Source organism: Camelina sativa, chromosome 16, assembly GCF_000633955.1.
Source record: "Camelina sativa cultivar DH55 chromosome 16, Cs, whole genome shotgun sequence".
Classification (NCBI taxonomy): Eukaryota; Viridiplantae; Streptophyta; class Magnoliopsida; order Brassicales; family Brassicaceae; genus Camelina; species Camelina sativa.
Window position 1 is genome coordinate 22,377,303 of NC_025700.1, and position 22,833 is coordinate 22,400,135.

Genomic DNA, 22,833 nt, shown 5'->3' on the forward strand with positions numbered 1-22,833 from the left:
TCTCGAATATCACACAACATTTCCTTTGCTGAAACTCCACTACCTACATAAAGACAAGACGAATCAAAAACTGGTTAAAGAAAAGCACGTATAAGACTTCAAATACTTGCAAGGGTATAGCAGATCAAGCAACACAATCATTCAGAGGGAAGTAATCAATTACTATGAAAACTTAATCAATGAAAGGGATCCAAGCTTATAATCTGACCTGATACTTTTCTTGCATTTCTCTAACCGAGACAGAAAATTCAGTGATGGTCCAGCTCAGTGTGTTGAATAGCCGGTTAAGAAAAGTAGAGAGTAATTCACCATCATTGACACAAGCATCTCGTAGAAGTGCCTAGACAAAAAATAAAATCAAAATCCAATATGTAGGCTGAGGATCAGATAGAAACAAAGTTAAATAACCTAACCAACCTGGAAAACAGTAGATGAAAACGAAGACTCCCCGTTCTTTAAAGAACTAAACCCAGAACCTTTGCAAAGACGAAGAAATATATTTGTGACAGGGATCCAAGACCTGTTGTCAAACGCTGAAAGTAGAGCTGCAGGCATGTGTCGGGTCGCTGCCTCGTTGTTCTCAAAAGCTTCTAAGTACTCCTTGTACTGTACCAGGACGGATATTGACTGAAGAAGTAGATCTCTAAGATCTGTGTTCGATATCCTCGAATCGTTGAAGTGAGTAACTACAAAAGTGATCTGGAAACCCAATAAGTTGGAATGACTATGTTAGAGCCGTTGTCCAACTGACCTAAAGCTAATTAACTAAACTCAGCCATGAGAAAAAAACAAAAAGACAAAAAAGAATCTGTGATAAGAGATTTAGGCATACAAATGATGAAAGTCCTTGTTTGATAAATATCGTTGATGGGACAAACGGAGGATCGCTCTTGCGAAGCACATGGAAACAGTCTACCTGAGGAAATTATCAAAAAGATTGTAAACTTAAAAATGTCACTGGAAAAACAGAGATAACGGAGCAGAATACGTTGTTGGAACAACATCTCATAGTTTTGATCAAAGAAAAATTGAAACTAGTTCATTTTTATCCAAAAGTACTGGAAATGGGAAAAAGCTATTTACCAAAGATTCAAGGTAGTACTCTGGAATGTAAACGAATACAGAATCCATTTTGCTGAAAACCAAAAGTAGCTGTACAACCCACATGCACAATGCATACATTCCTCTTTGCTTCCAACGAGAGAACAATGAGATGCGGAACCTGAACAAAAGATTCAGAATGAGTAAAGACAAAATCTACAGATATAAGCATTGTAACATTTCCTCACAATAGTTGAAACCTCTTCACTACATCCTCCTTTTGAAGTTAACACAATCCATGAGTTAAGTGAAACTTACCATGCGGAATGTCTAACACAATCCATCACGTCTTCCTTATAGTTGTTGCGAGCTTCCTTTAAGCGTTTTAATTGGTCACTTGAAGCCCGTTCTCTTATCTGTTTATCCGTTTCTTCTAGAAGTGATATTGATTGCGATTGGTGAGACATGTAATACGATGCCTAAGTAAATGGAAAACCTATCAGCCTATCAATCTTATCAGGGTTGCGTCATGTATCATACGAATTACGAACAGTAAAACTGAATATAAACAAGAGGGAAAACAACTAAACTTACCTGCTTAAAATTTGGAGCGACAGCAATATGGTATAATAGCAATAGAGAATCCAATAGTTCTTCTTCGCTTAGTATAGCAGACGAGATTCTACTCTCTTGTAGTGCAGTTCGAGAAAATCTTACTGGACGATAACCAAAGTCAGGGTCAGACTGATTACTTGTGCTAGGTTTGTCCTCTATTTCTTCACTGAAACTTGCAGCACTACATTCTGCAGCAACATGAGAGGATCTCTCAGGAATGGAGCTGCATTGACCACGAGAACTTTTAGCAGTATTTTTTCCTCGACCCTTCAAGGAATTAGTAAGATCAGTATCATAGGCTAAGCAACAGCATGGCTTCTGCTCAGTAGCGTGAGTTACTCTATTCTTTTCATCATCCATACAACCTTCTTCCCACCGCATTACTTCTTCTTCTTGATCATCTGTGGGGTAAGACTTTGATATATGACTAAACAGCCCGCCAAGCCTAGTGATATCAGCTCGATGTGGATCATTTTTAAGAAACAAACTCAATGGAAACTTCTGCTGACGACCTCTGTGAAGAAAACCAATATTGTGATGAGCGGCTTCACTACTCTTTAGCATTGTGAAACCTTCCGACAAAAAATGGAGAATAACTGAGAACAGAGAGACAAGAACCGAATTGCGTGTAACTCCAGAAGGGGCCAGATTCCTGTCTGCGCCTCTGTTCTTTAATAAAAGGTTCTGAAGGAACCCCCTAAATGCTGAACCAGGAAGCTGTGGTGGTGATACGGGTGGTATGAATTGTATGACCAAGAGACAGAGGCTCCTCTGCTTCTCCTCAATCTGAATTCAAAAAGAAAAGATTAATTAATCAATCCTTGTAATATCAGATTTCAAACTATATTCAGAGGAGTTATGCCTGCGATAACTTTAGAGCAAAGAAAAACCAGTCAGATATATTCTATCATACCTTGTTAATGGCTTCAGAGAGAGCAGAGACCGTAAATCCCATGCTAGTCTCATAGGATATATTTTCAGAGGATCCAGGCCACCAAACAACAGGCATTAACTGCTGTAAGTCATGTTTGTTGGAATTCCTGCATGACAAGAAACCTTCAAACAAAAACTCGAATTGCAAAGATCTCCACCATTGTACCATCAATTCTTCCCGTTTTAACAAATGACAAGCCAGAGCAAGATAAGGGTACGGTCCTGAGTATGGACATTCGGTTAGAATCAACGTCGCTGTTTTGCAGCCACAAGCAAGAGCGTTTACTACATGCTCAAAGATCAACTGAGATTGTGAGAACTCAAGAAGTACATCTAGAACTCTGTCTAAACTTAAACAATCATGGGGTGCTTGAGTTCTGAAAATCTCCAAGAGGAATGACAGAAATGCTCCCCGTCCTAAGTACTCGGGCAACAAAGGGTCTTGCTCAAGTATGTAGAAGAACTCATCACATATGGCACGGGAAACAGGGCAAAACAGTTCTTCGACCGAGGCAAACCTCCTGAGCCTACTTAATGTATCAGCCAACGAGCGGTCCGGCCTATCAAGAAGTCTTGAGAAGCATCGTAGCAGTTCTGTTGCAAACGAACTTCGAGGTGGGGCTTCTTGAAGAGGTTGGAAACCTTTAACAGGGTACTTAAACGGGTAAGCACCAAAATTTAACTCGCATCTCTCACCTTGGGAGAGAGAAATAGCAGGGTAATACCCGAATCCAGGTCCAAGTTTTCTGATACCAGTAAATGCAGCCCCAAGGCAGACACCATTCCTGTAGAAGGATATCTCATCATCATTCAAATCTATGCAGCAACCAATGACATCCCCAGCTACCCATGATTGCCCATAAGGTTCAGCTTCCTTGTTCCATTTGCTTACCCTTCTACCATCAAAAGCATAAGAATCATCAGCATCACCCACACCTTTCTGGTCTGTGAAAGGACAAGCAAGTGTTGCCCATCCAATTTGTAGAATTCCCGAAGTGTCTAAAGCAACTTCATACATCCATTTCCCTTTCCAGATACAAGCATTAGCCCTGGCGCTGCTAAAGAGTGCTAAGCTCTCCAAAACAAGAGGCGGTTTAACAATCCTGATATCACCACAAATGCTATACTCCTCTAAGCCAACAACGGGAGGTCCAACACCATGATGAATCACACTGATTCCTTCTCTCTGACTAGCTGAAACAACATCCAACTCACCACGAAGCTTGGAGAACTGATTCTTAATAACGGCTCTAATCAAGCTACTATCTACTTGACCATCCAAGGGACCAACAGACTTTTCTGGTAGACCAAACAAGAATTCGATAGTCCGTTCTAAAGGACGGTGACCAGAATAATCAAAATGCGGAACAATACGAGCTTTCGACGAATTATGATCTATAGCATCATCACCATTGAGTAAAACAGCCAAACCAGAAGAAGGAATCATACCAACCCGTAGGCTGTCTTCAGCCATATAACATTGAGAAAAGGTTTCAACTTTGTGAAGACTCCCAAGAAGAACAACACCGCTCTTTCAACACAGCCAATTACAATGAAACACACACCGTCTGAAAATTCAGAAATCATCAACGAGTAGTAAAACCCATCAGACACGATTAGTGAATGAATGGTCCAGAAAAGAGAAAAAGCTGTAGAGAGAAGAAAAAGTTTCCAAAATAAAAAAAAAAAAAAACAAAAAGTTTCCAAAGAAGTGAATCAAAAGCTTTCAAATTTTAGTTACCATAAATGGGTTGATGAACAGCGATTAACGCAAAAATTTCAGAAAGCTATTGATTTTGGAAAAAAAAGAACACACACAAACACACAAAATCAGAACCGACAAAAAATCGAAACTCACCGGAGAAATTGACATCAAAAGGAAGCAGATTCAGAACGATTAAATCAATCCCCAGATTCTTTGAACAAAAGACGGCGGACTCGTGTTAGGGTTTTTCATATTAATTTTTTTTTTTTGTTAAAGAAAAAAAAAAAAAGAGAAGACTTTTCGCTTTCTTCTTCGTTGGAGAGAGAGAGAGAGAGATTTTGCGCCCAATATTTTTGGGGAAGGGAGAGGGAAGGAATGAGAGAATCAGAGAGAGACCGGAGGCTAACACCGAACAAGCCAATGGATCCGTGTGGCTGTGTGTCTTTAACTGACACGTGTCGGTGTCGATATCGACGGTCGGGTTCTGGGTAACTTTTCTCGAAGGAGGAGGAAAAGTCTACGATGCCTCCTTACGTTAATTTGGTGGATACGTGTCCTCTCGTTGATGTGACGTCTCTCATACTTTTGTACTATTTGTTTATAACAAAAAAGAAGTGAACAACACTTTTTAATTTTCTTTTAAACACGTGACAATTTTTGGTGTTAAATTAGGTTTAAATGTTTAATAGTAAAAGAAATAGCAAAAGAGGCTGTCAACAAAAATTTTACTATTCTAATATGTTTTTTTTTTTAATTTATTTTTAACATCTTATTCTTTCTTTTAATTATTTGAAATTGTATTTTTTTTTTAAATTGATACATTACGACTAATCAAATCTATATCTTTTTTTTGCATTGATTTGTTAATTCTCCCTGATTTTGCTATTCACGGACTTCACATTCGCCAATTGATATACTATAATAGAAATCTTAGAGATGTAATCGTTTTATGTTGATTATGGACATTAGACATTATAAAATATTGTTCTACTTTTTACGTACGTAGATAACTGAATAGGTGGGATCAGGAAAACTATTCAACGAATCTTGAAAAAAATTGTCTCCCTAAATGGAAGAAAATGTTGGACAAATGAGTGTCCTTTTTATTTTCATATTGAGACTTAAAGTTTTCTGATTGTATGTATATATTTTCAGATTGTTGTTTCAAATTAGTTAATATTCGTTAGTTATTATACACTTATACTGTTAGAAAAAAGTTCGGTAGTTAAAAGAAAACACAAGTACAATGTTGTTGTTTCAAACCCGAAATTCATCTATCTAAAATAGTTCTTTTAGGATATCATTAATTTTTTTTATGTCAAATAAAAGTTCAGTCAATGGAAAAATTTCATATAATTTTGTTATGAATGAAAAACTAATTGGAGTTTACTATGATTTATATTTAAAACCAATTAAAGGGTTTAGACTTGGAATGTAAAAGAATGGAGATGAGGAATCTTCTTTGTATCAACTATCAAAAGGGTTCACAAAACACATAACTAGTACTATTTTTATATTGACGTCGACAAAAAGGAAAACAATAATATGGTTTTGACTTAAACTAAAATTAAGTTGTAAATAAACTGTCAAAAGCCATATGCTATATTCTTATTACATTATGCAAAGAAGAATGTTTATAATGTATTCACGATAACTGTTCAAGGTGATGTAAAGACGACGGAACGGGACGGGGCATGCCGTTGACAAGTCATCCGAGCTTTTACAAACTTCCGATAGACACACGACCTTGTCCACCTGATCTTTATAATATCCACTCGCTGACGCTGTCTAAGCACATCACATAAGACATAACCTGATGAGGCCACTGTCGGCTAGTGGCTGATGAAAGAAGTATCGTCCACGAGTTCCACGTGGATCAACAGCCACTTCACTGGCTGCTGTCTCTGTTGTTCAGAAAGTGACTCAAGACGGCATCGTTTAATGTGACTATTTCCATATCGCTAATGTATCAGAAAAGGCTAATTTATTATGGGCTAATCTTTTTTTTTATAATAGATTGTATACAATCCAACATGGATTTGGGATTATGGGCTACTTCACTTTTATTTATTTCTCAATTTTCATCAAATATAAATATACAAACACAGATTAATTAGGGTTCCTGCGCCTTCCATTTTTTTCTCCGCCTCCGACGTAAGAGATGTCTACCTCCAGCTCCATCACCAACCAGCCAGAGCCACAGCGAGAGCAAGAGAATGCTCATCGAGCGTCGTTATCATCATTTGTAAGTAGACTCATAACAGGTTTACTTGGCTGTTTTCTCCTCCCATGTAGACGAGCTCTTAGCTTCATCAGTGGTAACCCTAAGCTCTTACCCACCGATGATCAATCTTCTTCGTCCTCGTTTTCATCATTACCTAATGATATAGTTTTGAACTGCTTAGCTCGTGTCTCTAGACGCTACTACCCAACCATCTCTTGTGTTTCCAAACGCTTCCGTTCCCTTGTGCGTTCTCCTGAGCTTGCAGATATGCTATCCTTAGTGAGCAGAGATAATCTCATCTTTTATTTCTCCTTCTTGGAATCTCATGAGATTCTTATTAAGAACTTTCATTGGTTCACTTTGAACCCAAACGAGAAGAAAACAAGTGGGATCACTCTCAACTCAGTTGAGGTTCTTTCTCAAGAGATGCTGTGTTCTTCATCCGTGTCGATAGGTTACAAGATCTACTTTGTTGGAGGATCCACTTTAAATCCTTCGTCGGGCCTATGGATCTTCGATTCCTGGTCCGGCCAGTTGTGTGAGGGTCCTCGAATGAAACTAGCTCGCAGCACACCAGGCGTGGCAGTAGTTGATGAGAAACTATACGTAATGGGAGGGTGTTGTGAAGACGAAATCCAAGTGGAGGTTTTCGACACAAATTCTCAAACTTGGGACATTGGACCATGCGGAGAAGGACTAATGAGGCCGTCTAGAAGGATGAATGTGAAAGAAGCTGTGGCTCTGGAAGGGAAGGTTTATGGTATGATGAGTTTTACAGATGGGAATCACATCATCTACGATACAAAAGATGGTAGATGTGAGACTTTTAAGATGGTAACTGAAGAAGCATTTTGGAGGAGAGGTGCATTGTGTGTGATAAACAGTGTGATATATGTTTATGACAGTAATCTTGGGATAATGTGGTTTGACTCTAAAGATAAGGTATGGAGAGAGGTTAAAGGTTTTGGTACGCTTGATAAAATGAATCTCATGGTTGGAATGGTGGATTGCAATGGAAAACTCGGGTTTCTGTGGGGTGGACCGCCGGTTGGTAGCATGGTCGATGGTAATAGAGGGTTTTGGTGTGCAATCATTGCGTTGGATAGGAGTGGAGTTGAGATCCATGCAAAGGTCGAGAGGTCTCATCTAGTTGGATCTGTCCCTAACTACTATGAATTTTGGAGTTGTCTAAGTGTTTCTTACTAAAACTTCAAAAAGAGATATGTTTATGATGTTTAATATGAGACATTTTCGTACTTTGTACTATATTATTGATATGTTTATGATGTTTGTCTAAGGGATGTTTAATATGAGACATTTTCGTACTTTGTACTATATTATTGATATGTTTATGATGTTTGTTTAATGAGACATTTTCGTACTTTGTACGATATTATTGATATGTTGCATTGGTTTAGCATTTCTGTGCATATATATCACCAATTACCTATCTCTGAAACTTGATAACTAATCACAAGTTACAGAAATATCTCTCAAACTTGTTCATAAGGAGACGATCGAGGAAGATGAAGAGGAACTTAATGTTAATATATCAAAAGCTGATTCTGAAAAATCAAACAAGCATTTAAACTTAGGAAAACTAACATTTGAAGGAACCACATGTTGAAAGTTAATTAAATAATTAGGTTTTACATCACCGAAATATCAATGCGAGTAGGTTCTCTCAATTATGACTTGCTCCAAAATTATCGTATATTAACTTCCTCGATTTTTTTTTTTAACCTTCTTAGATTCTGATATATGTTTTAATCATGGAATATGTATTTACAACACACAATTGCTTTGTTCAACACGCAGTTACTAACTTACTGCAGTATATACTATATCTATCGTAATTGCATATAATATAGTTAGTTTATTTATTATATTTTCAAATTTAACCAAAACGAAATATATACTACTCCCTCTGATTTTTTTTAATTGTCGTTTAAGACTTTTGCACACAAATTAAGAAAAGTATTAAATTTTCTGTTTTGCCTTTTATTAATATATTTCATAATTTTTTGATTGGTTAAAACTTTAAAACAACAACAATATTCATCAAACATCTGCACTGAAAATCTAAAACAACAATTATTATGAAACAAAAATTAAATTCTAGAACGACAGTTAAATTAAAATGGAGGGAGTAGTATTTTTGAAGCAGTTTTTGCTTAAAAATATTTTTTGGAAAGTTTTTACATTTAATATCATTTAATGTTTATATTCATATCCAAACAAAGTTAATTAATTCTCTCTACTATTCATATATATATATATAATATTCTATAATTAATATAGATATTTAGAAGATTTATTCCATATTAAAAAAATTATTCTCCTATCATCTTTTTTTTTATTTTAAAATTTAAATATAGTGAATCGTCATATAATGCATAAAGTTAATAAAAATGTAGATTTTTTTTCATGCATATCAAACGAACATATATTACTTAATTAATATAAAAAGTGTGTGTTCAACCTACATATATTGTAAATTTATTGTATATAGTTAATTATAGAATTTTAAGAAGTTTATAATTTATAACTGATATATCAAAACTAAATAAAAATTTTAAAATTATGAATATTTAAACATATTAAATTTTAAAAATAACACAAACGAGCTATATTACATGATGAATTATATGACATTACATGATTGAATTGATAAACTACAAAATAAAATATCATTAATATGATACTTCAATACGGGTTAAATCCTTATTTTACTATTTTAATAACACCAATATAAAATATCTCGACTCAAACTGATTTAACTAAAATTATATTAAACAATAATTATTGTGCGATATACCACAAATTATATACTAAATCACTAAAATTAAGGAAAGATTACATTAGCAAAAAAATAAAGAAAAAAACTAACACAACACATAGATAAACTCGTATTAATTACACATGAAAATATATATTTATATATAAACTCATTTTAATTAGGGCTCCTTATTTTTCTCCCTCCTCCACTATATAGCCGCCTCCGACACCATCACACCAACTAGCTTACAGTCATCGAGCATCGTCGCCCCTAGTTTACTAAGTTTTTTTTTTTTTTTTTTTTTTTTTTTTTTTGTCTCCTTCAAAGTAAACTCATGAGGACTTTATACAAAAAAAGGCTCATGAGACGAGCTGGAAAGCCCGTCAACGGAAACCCTAAGCCATACGAGATTGTGTCTTCCGACCAATCTTCTTTGTCGTTTTGGTCATTACCATACGCTGTAGTTTTGAACTGCTTAGTTCGCGTCCCAAGATGCTACTACCCAAACCTCTCTTGCGTTTGCAAAAGGTTCCGATCCCTTGTGCGTTCTCCTGAATTTGCACATATGCGATCCTTGATGGCCAAAAATTATCCCATCTTTTGTGTCTGCTTTACCGAACCTACTAGTATTGGCAGGAACTTTCATTGGTTCACTTTTGACACACAAGAGAAGAAAAGAAGTGTTCTTAAATCATTTCCGCATTTTCCTCGACAGATGCTGTGTTGTTCCATCGTCTCGGTAGGTTCCACGATCTACTTTATCGGTGGATCCATGGATCATTATTCCCCGAGCATTAGGCTCTTGGATCCATGGTCCGGGGAGTTGTGTGAGGGTCCTAGCATGAACGAGCCTCGTAATTTACAAGGTGTGACAGTTGTGGATGGAAAATTATATGTAACGGGAGGGTGCCGCAAAGACCAGATCCAAGTGGAGGTTTTTGACCCAACGACTCAAACTTGGGAGGTTGGACCATTAAGTCCCCATGGGAAAATCCAATATGGAGAAAGACTAGTCGATCCATATGGAAAAGTTGTGACCGAATCTGTGGCCGTGGAAGGGAAGGTTTATGGTATGAGTTATAATAAAAGAGCACACATTATCTACGATACAAAAGATGGTAGATGTGATACTTTTGATTTGGCTAATGAAAGGGCATGGACCAGAGGTGGAGTGTGTGTGATAAACAATGTGATCTATGTTTATTACAAGGAGTTTGGGTTAATGTGGTATGACTCTATAGGTAAGGAGTGGAGAGTGGTCAGTGATTTGACGCTTGATAAGTCGATTGCCATGCCTGTTGGAATGGTGGATTGCAATGGAAAACTTGCTTTTTTGTGGGAAGATTTGGGAGATATTATTAGTCAACCAACAAAAAAGAAGAATATTTGGTGTACGATCATCGTGTTGAGTAGGTGTGGATCAGGGATGCGTGGAACGGTCAAGCGGTCTGATCTCGTTTGCACTGTCCCTATTTACTATGACACTTGGCGTTGTCTAGATGTTTCTGATCTAAACTTTAAAGGAGATGGTAATGATATTACGTTGTGAAATGTTTTCTTCCTTTAAGTGTGTATGAGAATATTATTAATATAGCTAATGAGCTATATATAATATTTATTCGTAGATTGACATTTTTTTTATATAAAAATTAATGTTGATCGATCCTGTTTTCACAACTTTAGAAATTTCAATAGTATTATTAAAATCTATACAAGCATTGATTTTTTGATGTTGTGTTATGTTTGTGGCAGCTAATCATATTAGTGGATTGATTTATCGAACTCATATATAATGAGGTTCGATAGGTTCGGAGCTTACTTGTCTTTCAAGGTCTTTAAAAAAAAATGATACTTTACTTTGCAAAGCCTCTCATATTGTTGATCAGAGTTCTTTTTTTGGTCTTTTTAATGTAGAGAGAATCACTTCTTAATCACAAAAAAAATCAGAGGAGCAATTTGGAAAAAGATCCAAATGAAATATTGTACAGAATAATTTTATTTAAAACAAACACAGTCATAATTTGTTCATAATTTAGCCTTTTGGATTTTACAGGATTTAATTAACCACGGACTGTACAACACACAGTGGCTTTGCTATGACCTTGGTACACCTTCACTTCTCTTCCCGCTCGCATCGACCACAGTCTAGCCGTGGTGTCCGATGATGCTATACAATATTACAATAATCAAATTAACAAGTTTAAAAGACTCCTCTGTCTCGCACAAGTTTTCCAGTAAATAGGAGATAAATTGTACCTGTTACAAGATATTCTCCATCAGCTGAGAAGTCGCAGTCCCAGACCCATCTTCGATGTCCTGTTAAATTATATATGATGTTGAGAGTGTAAGAAAGTGTATTGGAGAACGAAATAACCGTTCCAAAAACATGGATACCATACCTGTTAAAACTTTCTCTAGTTTGAAACCATCAACGTTCCATATTTTGACAGTTTTGTCAGATGATGCGGTCGCTAGATATCTGCTAACAAATATGTAAGACCTTTCCGAAAAGAAAGAAGACGAAGAAAACAAGTTCAAGAGAAAGAATAAGAAACACATAATTACTTGTTTCCAGGAGAAAGGAGGCATTTAAGGATGTAACCATTATGAGCTTGAAGCTTATGAAGAGGCTCAAACTCCGTCATCGTCTGAAAAGAACAATCGAATATTTAATGCATGAACAACTACAGCAAGGCCGTTGAAGAAATAAAAAAAAGTTTTCATATAATCAGAATGAGAATAGTACTTGTCTTCCACTCAATGAGCGCCATACATAACAAGTTCCACGGTTATTAGCAGCAACAACCATTGTCCCATCCAAAATAACGGATAAAGACCGTACAGGTGTATCAACTTCTGGTACCTATAAGTTATACACCTTAGTGATTTTATCTACTTATGCTCAGAAAATGTAACTAGCTAGGATAAAAATCTAACCAGTTCGCAGCTACACGAATTTGCTCTGAGATCCCATACACGTATATTGCCGTTGTGGTCTCCAGATATCAATTCAGTCTGTACAAAAAAAAAAAAGATAACAAAGTAAGATAACAGTAATAGATGACATGACTTGGATATATAGTTGATGTAAACCTGATTTGGGTGTAAAACAACTGTGTTAACTGGTGAATCATTAATAACCTCCCTTTGGCATCCCCGAACCCTGAAAGTGTTAGCAATTTGTTGGTAAGATCATGAAACTAATCTAAATCAGCATTGAGCTAAAAAGAAAGAAACAAAACATGAATTGTACCATAGCTACCTTAAGTCCCAGATCTTAACTGTGCCATCTTCTGATCCTGAATACATCATGTTTCCAGTATACTGGAATCCTACTGCCACAACATTGTTGGTGTGTGATACAAAAGTCCTCACCTAATGATGCCATCAAGATCATTCATTCAACCAAGGAATTAAAGAACAAAAAAAAATAAAAGGGATATTTAATTACAGGTATATGAGGGTCGATGGAATTGAGATCGAAGAGTAGTATGTGAGGATTGCAAGCTGCTACTAGTCCACGCCTGTCTGGGGTTATCTCAAGCCTATTTACATGCTGAAGACACAAAAAAAAAAAAAAAAAAAGTTTCAGATGAAATGTAAAAAAAAATTAAAAGAGTGTCACACAGATTAGTATTGAGAAATCACCACACACCAATTGACCCTCAGGCACCAAAGCAGGATCATAGTAGTCAAAGTCAAGGAAACAGCGACCGGTTTGGGCTTCCCATAATCGGATGGTATGATCATGGCTAGCCGTTGCAAGAATCACGGGACCATGATTCATTTTCCCTTTTCGCAGGAGTACGATACTAACAAGAATCTAGCAGAGCTAGGGTTTCGCAAATGATTTACTTTTCTGGTCAGACAATTTGGTTAATTTCAGACCCAAAAAGAAAAGCCCCCTTTAATTTATTGTATTAAGATATACGTATTCATTATCTTTCTCTTTTTTTTTTGGTCAAGTATATTTATCATCATTTATATAAAATTCGTATTTTGGATATGTTTCCTAATAAAATGAAAAGGCAAATACAAAATTTAATTAATTGCCGACAAAAGGGAAAATCAAAATATGTAATTTTATCTAAAATCATATCAATATTATAAAATTATAATAATCCTCTATACTAATTATGTTTATAAAAATATTCTATATAAGACGTCGTGATCTCTTGTTCGAGCGCCAAGTTACTTGTGTTTTGTTGATGAATTTTGGAAAACGACTGACCAATATACAGGTATAAGTTAGTTTTGTTCTCCTCCGAAGGGGAGTCTCCCGCTATGGGGGAAGCTAACTTCCATCGCAGTCTCACTTTTCTTCATGCGGAGATTCACTACAAGAAAACAACGGTTTTGCGATAGACGAATATGTAGCGAATCGCTCGCAAATCGACAAAAGCGAGAGATTTGCAAGGACTGTCCGTTCCTCGTAAATCGCTTCTCGCAAATCGGTCAACATCGCAAATCCCTCGTAACCTTTGCGAGAAAAAAAATTCCCTCGCAAACTAAGCGCAAATTGCAACGAACAAAAGCGATAGCAAATTCATTGCAACTTAGTTCCTAGTAAATCCCTCGCAAAGTTTGCGATGTGACTGCAACATTATTGTCGCTCGCAATTTTTGAACAATATTATTAAGACAAAATTGTATCATATAATTAGTGACGTTTCCATTTTGTAATTAAGATTATTTTATTTTGCTTAAAAGTAATAAAACTGAAATTCAAATTAAAATAAATATGTAGTTTACAAAAAATTAATTAAATATATATATACTAATTTATATATAAAATAAAAACATTATACAAAATATCTACATTAGAAAATAAAAGTTACAAAAATTAATTACACAAAATTTACAAATTACAATGCTTTTGTTGACATCTCCTTCATGACTACTTCTTCTTCCTCGTTTCTTTGCTTTTTTTTTTAACAATCAACCTTCCTCTTTTCTGAATCTAAAAGATCTCCAAAAATCAGATACACATACATACACACACACACACACAACAAGTAACACTGATTTCATTTCCAAGCTAACATCACAAAATCGAATCAGTGAAGGAGTTGTTGTCCAGCTCAAAGTTGATGTCGCTCTTCCCCTCTCACAAAAATCATTACTTTTGGAAATCTATAAAACAAAATTACAACACAAAACGAAATAAAAAAACTGAGAAAAAAATACCATTGTCAGATCTGTTGTAAAAATGATATATGCTACTCTCCATCACAAGCACCATCCTCCTCCTTCCTCGTTCTTCCTCTCTCACGAACATCGAAACCTCTACGGCGCTACTTTTCCCTGCGCCCCCACCATAATCATATCTTTCCCATGCCCTCTCCAAATCAAGCATGAGACAAGCAGAAAACTTAAATCGGACAAATAAAATAGTAAAATAAAAGGAGAGACAACCTCAGATCTAGGTTTCAGTGGAACGGCAAAAGGTTTAAAGGAGAGGAGAAGAAGAATCGAGTGAAATAGAGAAGAATTTATTGGAAAAGTACTAGAGAAGAAAAAGGAAGGAGAAAAACGGAGTTTAGGGTTTTTGTGCGGCGGCTAGGTTTGAGCTTCGCTCAAACTAGGTCTTTTGTATATATAAAGATTTAATATCCTCGCAATTCCATAGCAAATATTGCGAGGGATTTGCTAGACTTTCTGTTTATATAGAAAAACTCTGCGTCGCAAATCCCTCGCTAATATTGCTAGGGAATTGCAATAGTCCCACGCAAATCCCTAGCACACCACTAAAAAATATATAATTTATATTTCGAGATATTTAACTTTAGCAAATCCCTCGCAAAGATTTCCAAGAGATTTGCGAGAGACCGTAGCAAATCCCTCACAAAGTCTTTAGGGTTTAGGTTTTGGAGTTGTCATTTCTGCCTTATCTTTGATTTTAAATCTTTGATTCATCTTTTTAATCATTACTAGTAATGTAATTAGTCTTTAGGGTTTAGGTTCAAGGGTTTGAAGTTGTTATTTGCGAGGAAATTGCTATGATTTGAGTCGTTTGCGATAGAGTTGCAACGGATTTGCTACGCGTCTAGCAAATCAGTCGCAAATATGTCGCAAACCTTGAATATCTAATTTGTAAGAACCATCAAAATAATTTAAAAAAATTAGTCAAATAAACTTTCAAGTATATCATAAGGTCCAATGGTCTCATCATACTTTTTTTTATCATCAAACTATCCAAAATTGTCCATATTTGCATCTTCCTCTAAACATTAACTATCTTCTACACTATATCATATATATGTTCATTACATTGAAACAAATATTCGCCAAATATTCCAAATTGTCCAATTCTCCAACAATTTTGTGTTGCACTGCTCTATCTTAGATTATAAGTCTTGGATTCATCTTTTTAATCATTAATTGTAATGTAATTATTCTTTAGAGTTTAGGGTTTAGAGTTTAGGGTTTAAAGTTGTTGTTTGCGAGGGAATTGCTATGTTTTGAGTAGTTTGCGATGGATTTGCGACTAATTTGCTATGCCTCTAGCAAATCAGTCGCATATTTGTCGCAAACCTTTAACATCTAATTTGTAAAAACCATCAAAATGATTTAAAAAGTTAGTAAAACTAACTTTTAAGTATATTATAAGGTCCAATGCCTCATCATACTCTTTTCTATCATTAATAGTAATGTATTTTAGAATAATTCACCTTATGAACGAACACATTCAAATGTATTTCAGAATAATTATATTAAGTTTTGTAATAGTTACAAAAAAATAATTTTCCTAACTTTGCAATGGATTTGCTATGGCTTTTGCAATCCACTCGCGAGTCTATAGCAATTTTGCTATGGATTATGTTTTCGCAAAAACGTCGCAATATTGCAATTGATTTGCGAGGAAGGAGACCTTCCCAGCGAATTTGTCGTAAATGCCCCGCAATTGAGCTGCGGATTTGCGACGACCAGTTTCGCAATTTTGCGAGGGATGTGCTAGGGATTTTTTTTTATTTCTTGTTCATTCTCGCAAATCCACCGCAAATTTGCGTCAGCTATAATCCATCGCAACTCGTTTTCGCAAAATGCGTGTTTTCTTGTAGTGATTAAAGCTCTGATTTGGACGATGAGATGCATGATTGGAGCGGATAATCAGAATGTTGTTTTGTCGCAAAATGCGTGTTTTCTTGTAGTGATTAAAGCTCTGATTTGGACGATGAGATGCATGATTGGAGCGGATAATCAGAATGTTGTTTTCTCGCAAAATGCGTGTTTTCTTGTAGTGATTAAAGCTCTGATTTGGACGATGAGATGCATGATTGGAGCGGATAATCAGAATGTTGTTTTGTCGCAAAATGCGTGTTTTCTTGTAGTGATTAAAGCTCTGATTTGGACGATGAGATGCATGATTGGAGCGGATAATCAGAATGTTGTTTTCCTTACTGACTGCTTCGACTTCACCATCTTCACCTACCGAGTGGCCAGCTTTCATGCCTTACTTTCAAGAGATCCAGCTTGAAAAAGAGGAATTCTTATCGTTCTCTTTGATCTTAGTCATATTCAGAATGGTAAAACGGATAATTTGGCGTGACGTGTTCGCTCTGTACCACATTCGAATACCTATGTAAACAATGTTCTTTCGTATCTGTTTTGTATTGTTGTCAAAAAAATATCCTATAGAGAGTAAAAAAACCCACCAAGTAATTTTTTTTTTGCAAAACAACTCTTCAGTTCAAATAAATGCAGGTCAATATCATAATCTTAAAAGTCACTTGCAGTATAATCCCTTTTTATTATTTTATATCGATGATGTGGCAGCCGTCTACTGCGTTAAAAAACATCACGGTTATTAAAATGACAATTTAAACCTTCACAGATCTCTGGATTCTTGATACTCGAACTGGAAGTCTTTTTTTTCTTCCCAAGAAAGTACAAATTACAACCCTGAAAGACTTGCAAAGGGAAAATGATGATATTGATGCTTGATTACACTTATATATATATAATTTTATTAGAGACTCTTAAAGATTTCTTCTTCCTCATGTCACAAAGACGTACAGTGAAAAATCTGAAATTGAGTTTGGCTTCACTTAATTATGGTTTTTGGACTTTTCAGTTTATGAATATGTTGTTAAGAAGTTTATCAAATACGATTATTCTCGCAAACCACCCCAATTCTATTTCAGATTTTTTTTTTTCATGTGAAAAAAAGAACATATTAAATATATAAGTCCAATATTCTAAAACTATATATATATATATATATTTCAAAATATATTGCAATTTTCAAAAAATAAACTTATTTGATGACAAGAATCTTATTTCTTCTTTCCGAAGAGTTGTCACCTGTACAGATTTGTTGAAGTTGTAATAAGTTTTATAACAGAGAAACTTATATAAACTACAGTTTAAATGGATGCTCCGGTTCCACTCTCGTTATCTACTCTCTTGGAACTCTGCACTAATCTCCTGCAAAAATCTGTAAACAAGTCCAATGGTCGTTTCACAGCGCAACTAGTTCATTGTCGCGTTATCAAATCGGGTCTCTTTTTCAGTGTTTACCTGATTAATAATCTAATGAACGTCTACTCAAAGACCGGTTACGCTCTTCACGCACGCAAGCTGTTCGACGAAATGCCTCTGAGAACAGCTTTTTCATGGAACACGGTTCTTTCTGCCTATGCTAAACGAGGAGATATGGATTCGACATGTGAGTTCTTTGATCGGTTGCCTCAAAAGGATTCGGTTTCGTGGACCACGATGGTTGTTGGGTATAAGAACATTGGTCAGTATCATAAGGCTTTAAGAACTATGGGGGAAATGATGAAGGAAGGGATTGAGCCGACCCAGTTTACGCTTACGAATGTGCTTGCATCGGTTGCTGCAACTCGGTGTTTGGAGACAGGTAAAAAGGTTCATTCTTTCATCGTTAAGCTTGGCCTTCGTTGTAACGTTTCCGTCTCGAATTCGCTGCTTAATATGTATGCAAAATGTGGTGATCCAATGATGGCAAAAGTTGTTTTTGATAGAATGGTGGTTAGAGACATCTCAAGCTGGAATGCTATGATTGCGTTACATATGCAGGTTGGTCAGATGGATCTTGCTATGGAGCGATTCGAGCAAATGGCTGAGCGCGATATAGTCACTTGGAATTCTATGATTGCTGGTTACAATCAGAGAGGGTATGATCTCAGAGCTCTAGATATGTTTTCCAAGATGCTGAAGGATTCTATGTTGTCACCTGATAGATTCACTCTGGCGAGTGTGTTGTCTGCTTGTGCCAATCTTGAGAAACTTTGTATTGGGAAGCAGATTTATTCTCATATTGTTACAACTGGATTTGATATCTCTGGAATTGTGTTAAACGCCTTGATCTCGATGTATTCGAAGTGTGGAGGGGTTGAGACTGCCAGGAGACTGATAGAACAGAGAGGAACTGCTGATCTCAAGATCGAAGGTTTTACAGCTTTACTTGATGGGTATATTAAGCTTGGAGATATGAATCAAGCTAAGTTGATATTTGATTCGTTGAAAGATCGTGATGTAGTTGTATGGACCGCCATGATTGTTGGATACGAGCAACATGGTTTGTATGGTGAAGCTATAAACCTTTTCAGATCAATGGTTGGAGGTGGGCAGAGACCAAACAGTTACACGCTTGCGGCAATGTTAAGTGTAGCTTCAAGTTTGGCATCATTAGGTCATGGAAAGCNGTTACAAAAAAATAATTTTCCTAACTTTGCAATGGATTTGCTATGGCTTTTGCAATCCACTCGCGAGTCTATAGCAATTTTGCTATGGATTATGTTTTCGCAAAAACGTCGCAATATTGCAATTGATTTGCGAGGAAGGAGACCTTCCCAGCGAATTTGTCGTAAATGCCCCGCAATTGAGCTGCGGATTTGCGACGACCAGTTTCGCAATTTTGCGAGGGATGTGCTAGGGATTTTTTTTTATTTCTTGTTCATTCTCGCAAATCCACCGCAAATTTGCGTCAGCTATAATCCATCGCAACTCGTTTTCGCAAAATGCGTGTTTTCTTGTAGTGATTAAAGCTCTGATTTGGACGATGAGATGCATGATTGGAGCGGATAATCAGAATGTTGTTTTGTCGCAAAATGCGTGTTTTCTTGTAGTGATTAAAGCTCTGATTTGGACGATGAGATGCATGATTGGAGCGGATAATCAGAATGTTGTTTTCCTTACTGACTGCTTCGACTTCACCATCTTCACCTACCGAGTGGCCAGCTTTCATGCCTTACTTTCAAGAGATCCAGCTTGAAAAAGAGGAATTCTTATCGTTCTCTTTGATCTTAGTCATATTCAGAATGGTAAAACGGATAATTTGGCGTGACGTGTTCGCTCTGTACCACATTCGAATACCTATGTAAACAATGTTCTTTCGTATCTGTTTTGTATTGTTGTCAAAAAAATATCCTATAGAGAGTAAAAAAACCCACCAAGTAATTTTTTTTTTGCAAAACAACTCTTCAGTTCAAATAAATGCAGGTCAATATCATAATCTTAAAAGTCACTTGCAGTATAATCCCTTTTTATTATTTTATATCGATGATGTGGCAGCCGTCTACTGCGTTAAAAAACATCACGGTTATTAAAATGACAATTTAAACCTTCACAGATCTCTGGATTCTTGATACTCGAACTGGAAGTCTTTTTTTTCTTCCCAAGAAAGTACAAATTACAACCCTGAAAGACTTGCAAAGGGAAAATGATGATATTGATGCTTGATTACACTTATATATATATAATTTTATTAGAGACTCTTAAAGATTTCTTCTTCCTCATGTCACAAAGACGTACAGTGAAAAATCTGAAATTGAGTTTGGCTTCACTTAATTATGGTTTTTGGACTTTTCAGTTTATGAATATGTTGTTAAGAAGTTTATCAAATACGATTATTCTCGCAAACCACCCCAATTCTATTTCAGATTTTTTTTTTTCATGTGAAAAAAAGAACATATTAAATATATAAGTCCAATATTCTAAAACTATATATATATATATATATTTCAAAATATATTGCAATTTTCAAAAAATAAACTTATTTGATGACAAGAATCTTATTTCTTCTTTCCGAAGAGTTGTCACCTGTACAGATTTGTTGAAGTTGTAATAAGTTTTATAACAGAGAAACTTATATAAACTACAGTTTAAATGGATGCTCCGGTTCCACTCTCGTTATCTACTCTCTTGGAACTCTGCACTAATCTCCTGCAAAAATCTGTAAACAAGTCCAATGGTCGTTTCACAGCGCAACTAGTTCATTGTCGCGTTATCAAATCGGGTCTCTTTTTCAGTGTTTACCTGATTAATAATCTAATGAACGTCTACTCAAAGACCGGTTACGCTCTTCACGCACGCAAGCTGTTCGACGAAATGCCTCTGAGAACAGCTTTTTCATGGAACACGGTTCTTTCTGCCTATGCTAAACGAGGAGATATGGATTCGACATGTGAGTTCTTTGATCGGTTGCCTCAAAAGGATTCGGTTTCGTGGACCACGATGGTTGTTGGGTATAAGAACATTGGTCAGTATCATAAGGCTTTAAGAACTATGGGGGAAATGATGAAGGAAGGGATTGAGCCGACCCAGTTTACGCTTACGAATGTGCTTGCATCGGTTGCTGCAACTCGGTGTTTGGAGACAGGTAAAAAGGTTCATTCTTTCATCGTTAAGCTTGGCCTTCGTTGTAACGTTTCCGTCTCGAATTCGCTGCTTAATATGTATGCAAAATGTGGTGATCCAATGATGGCAAAAGTTGTTTTTGATAGAATGGTGGTTAGAGACATCTCAAGCTGGAATGCTATGATTGCGTTACATATGCAGGTTGGTCAGATGGATCTTGCTATGGAGCGATTCGAGCAAATGGCTGAGCGCGATATAGTCACTTGGAATTCTATGATTGCTGGTTACAATCAGAGAGGGTATGATCTCAGAGCTCTAGATATGTTTTCCAAGATGCTGAAGGATTCTATGTTGTCACCTGATAGATTCACTCTGGCGAGTGTGTTGTCTGCTTGTGCCAATCTTGAGAAACTTTGTATTGGGAAGCAGATTTATTCTCATATTGTTACAACTGGATTTGATATCTCTGGAATTGTGTTAAACGCCTTGATCTCGATGTATTCGAAGTGTGGAGGGGTTGAGACTGCCAGGAGACTGATAGAACAGAGAGGAACTGCTGATCTCAAGATCGAAGGTTTTACAGCTTTACTTGATGGGTATATTAAGCTTGGAGATATGAATCAAGCTAAGTTGATATTTGATTCGTTGAAAGATCGTGATGTAGTTGTATGGACCGCCATGATTGTTGGATACGAGCAACATGGTTTGTATGGTGAAGCTATAAACCTTTTCAGATCAATGGTTGGAGGTGGGCAGAGACCAAACAGTTACACGCTTGCGGCAATGTTAAGTGTAGCTTCAAGTTTGGCATCATTAGGTCATGGAAAGCAAATCCATGGGAGTGCTGTCAAGTCAGGGGAAATTCATTCGGTTTCTGTCAGCAACGCGTTGATAACAATGTACGCAAAGGCGGGTAACATTACATCGGCAAGGCGGGCATTTGATTTGATACGCAGCGAAAGAGATACAGTATCTTGGACGTCCATGATTATAGCATTGGCACAGCACGGTCATGCAGAAGAAGCACTCGAGCTCTTTGAGACAATGCTGATGGAAGGACTAAGACCTGATCACATAACATTTGTTGGTGTTTTCTCTGCCTGTACTCACGCTGGTTTGGTCAACCAAGGCCGTCAATACTTCCACATAATGAAGGACGTTTATAAGATTGAACCTACCCTTAGCCACTACGCTTGTATGGTGGACCTGTTTGGACGGGCTGGTTTATTGCAGGAAGCACTATAGTTCATTGAAAAGATGCCGATTGAGCCTGATGTAGTGACATGGGGTTCACTACTTTCTGCTTGCAGGGTTCACAAGAACGTTGATCTTGGGAGAGTTGCAGCAGAGAGATTGTTTCTTATCGAGCCAGAGAACAGCGGAGCATACTCAGCCTTGGCTAACTTGTACTCAGCTTGCGGAAAATGGGAAGAATCTGCCAAAATAAGAAAATCCATGAAAGATGGAAGAGTGAAGAAGGAACAAGGGTTTAGTTGGATTGAAGTGAAGCACAAAGTCCATGTCTTTGGAGTTGAAGACGGGACTCATCCACAGAAGAATGAGATCTACATAACAATGAAGAAGATTTGGGACGAGATCAAGGAAATGGGATATGTTCCCGACACTGCTTCTGTACTACACGACCTCGAAGAAGAGGTTAAAGAACAGATTTTAAGGCACCACAGCGAGAAACTAGCAATTGCATTCGGGCTAATTAACACTCCAGATAAAACCACATTGACGATCATGAAGAATCTCAGAGTGTGCAATGATTGCCATACGGCTATAAAGTTCATCTCCAAGCTTGTGGGAAGGGAAATAATAGTGAGAGACGCAACAAGGTTTCACCATTTCAAAGATGGGTTTTGTTCATGCCGAGATTATTGGTGAGAAGAATAAGGAAGATCCAATAATTCTTATATGGTCTAACTNA

General features: G+C 36.5%; 5 protein-coding genes across 6 annotated transcripts in view; 3 read left to right on the forward strand and 2 right to left on the reverse strand.

Annotated features, from left to right (window-relative positions):
* Positions 1–4,693, reverse strand: part of LOC104751849 (E3 ubiquitin-protein ligase RKP) — a 7,151-nt gene extending 2,458 nt beyond the window's left edge. The window contains exons 1-8 of the mRNA XM_010473894.2: positions 4,448–4,693; positions 2,570–4,157; positions 1,636–2,442; positions 1,360–1,520; positions 1,084–1,222; positions 833–916; positions 418–699; positions 209–340 (exon numbers count right to left, since the gene is read on the reverse strand). Coding sequence (XP_010472196.1) covers positions 209–340; positions 418–699; positions 833–916; positions 1,084–1,222; positions 1,360–1,520; positions 1,636–2,442; positions 2,570–4,063 — 3,099 coding nt within the window. The 5' untranslated portion in view covers positions 4,064–4,157; positions 4,448–4,693. The remainder of the gene's footprint in view (positions 1–208; positions 341–417; positions 700–832; positions 917–1,083; positions 1,223–1,359; positions 1,521–1,635; positions 2,443–2,569; positions 4,158–4,447) is intronic.
* Positions 6,434–7,876, forward strand: LOC104753925 (F-box/kelch-repeat protein At2g22030-like). Its single transcript, XM_010476104.2, has one exon. It carries the CDS (start codon positions 6,456–6,458, stop codon positions 7,722–7,724), a length of 1,269 nt encoding a protein of 422 aa, XP_010474406.1. The 5' UTR covers positions 6,434–6,455; the 3' UTR covers positions 7,725–7,876.
* Positions 9,659–10,846, forward strand: LOC104753926 (F-box/kelch-repeat protein At2g22030-like). The gene has a single exon (XM_010476105.1). The coding sequence runs from the start codon at positions 9,659–9,661 to the stop codon at positions 10,844–10,846; it is 1,188 nt and encodes a 395-aa protein (XP_010474407.1).
* Positions 11,859–13,173, reverse strand: LOC104751850 (protein LST8 homolog). Its single transcript, XM_010473895.2, has 7 exons — positions 12,953–13,173; positions 12,749–12,853; positions 12,560–12,672; positions 12,391–12,460; positions 12,235–12,312; positions 12,044–12,160; positions 11,859–11,945 (listed from the first exon to the last, which is right to left on the reverse strand). The coding sequence occupies exons 1-7, from the start codon at positions 13,082–13,084 to the stop codon at positions 11,859–11,861; spliced, it is 702 nt and encodes a 233-aa protein (XP_010472197.1). The 5' UTR covers positions 13,085–13,173.
* LOC104753927 (pentatricopeptide repeat-containing protein At2g22070-like) lies at positions 17,565–22,825 on the forward strand. Of its 2 annotated transcripts, XM_019237984.1 has the most exons (2): positions 17,565–18,954; positions 21,718–22,825. In XM_019237984.1, exons 1-2 carry the CDS (start codon positions 17,667–17,669, stop codon positions 22,143–22,145), a joined length of 1,716 nt encoding a protein of 571 aa, XP_019093529.1. In that variant the 5' UTR covers positions 17,565–17,666; the 3' UTR covers positions 22,146–22,825. The 2 variants fall into 2 exon arrangements, with proteins under 2 accessions (XP_019093529.1, XP_019093530.1); XM_019237985.1 differs by lacking the exon at positions 17,565–18,954 and having other exon boundaries at positions 20,328–22,825.

Excerpts from the sequence above, each read along its gene's own strand:
- LOC104753925 (XM_010476104.2), top strand. The coding sequence starts at position 6,456 with ATGTCTACCTCCAGCTCCATCACCAACCAGCCAGAGCCACAGCGAGAG.
- LOC104753926 (XM_010476105.1), top strand. The coding sequence starts at position 9,659 with ATGAGACGAGCTGGAAAGCCCGTCAACGGAAACCCTAAGCCATACGAG.
- LOC104751850 (XM_010473895.2), bottom strand. The coding sequence starts at position 13,084 with ATGAATCATGGTCCCGTGATTCTTGCAACGGCTAGCCATGATCATACC. Across the intron at positions 12,673-12,748 it reads CCATCGACCCTCATATACCT|GTGAGGACTTTTGTATCACA; the intron begins GTAATTAAATAT and ends TGGCATCATTAG. Across the intron at positions 12,161-12,234 it reads ATTCGTGTAGCTGCGAACTG|GTACCAGAAGTTGATACACC; the intron begins GTTAGATTTTTA and ends TATAACTTATAG.
- LOC104753927 (XM_019237984.1), top strand. The coding sequence starts at position 17,667 with ATGGATGCTCCGGTTCCACTCTCGTTATCTACTCTCTTGGAACTCTGC. Across the intron at positions 18,955-21,717 it reads TTCAAGTTTGGCATCATTAG|GTCATGGAAAGCAAATCCAT; the intron begins GTCATGGAAAGC and ends TGGCATCATTAG.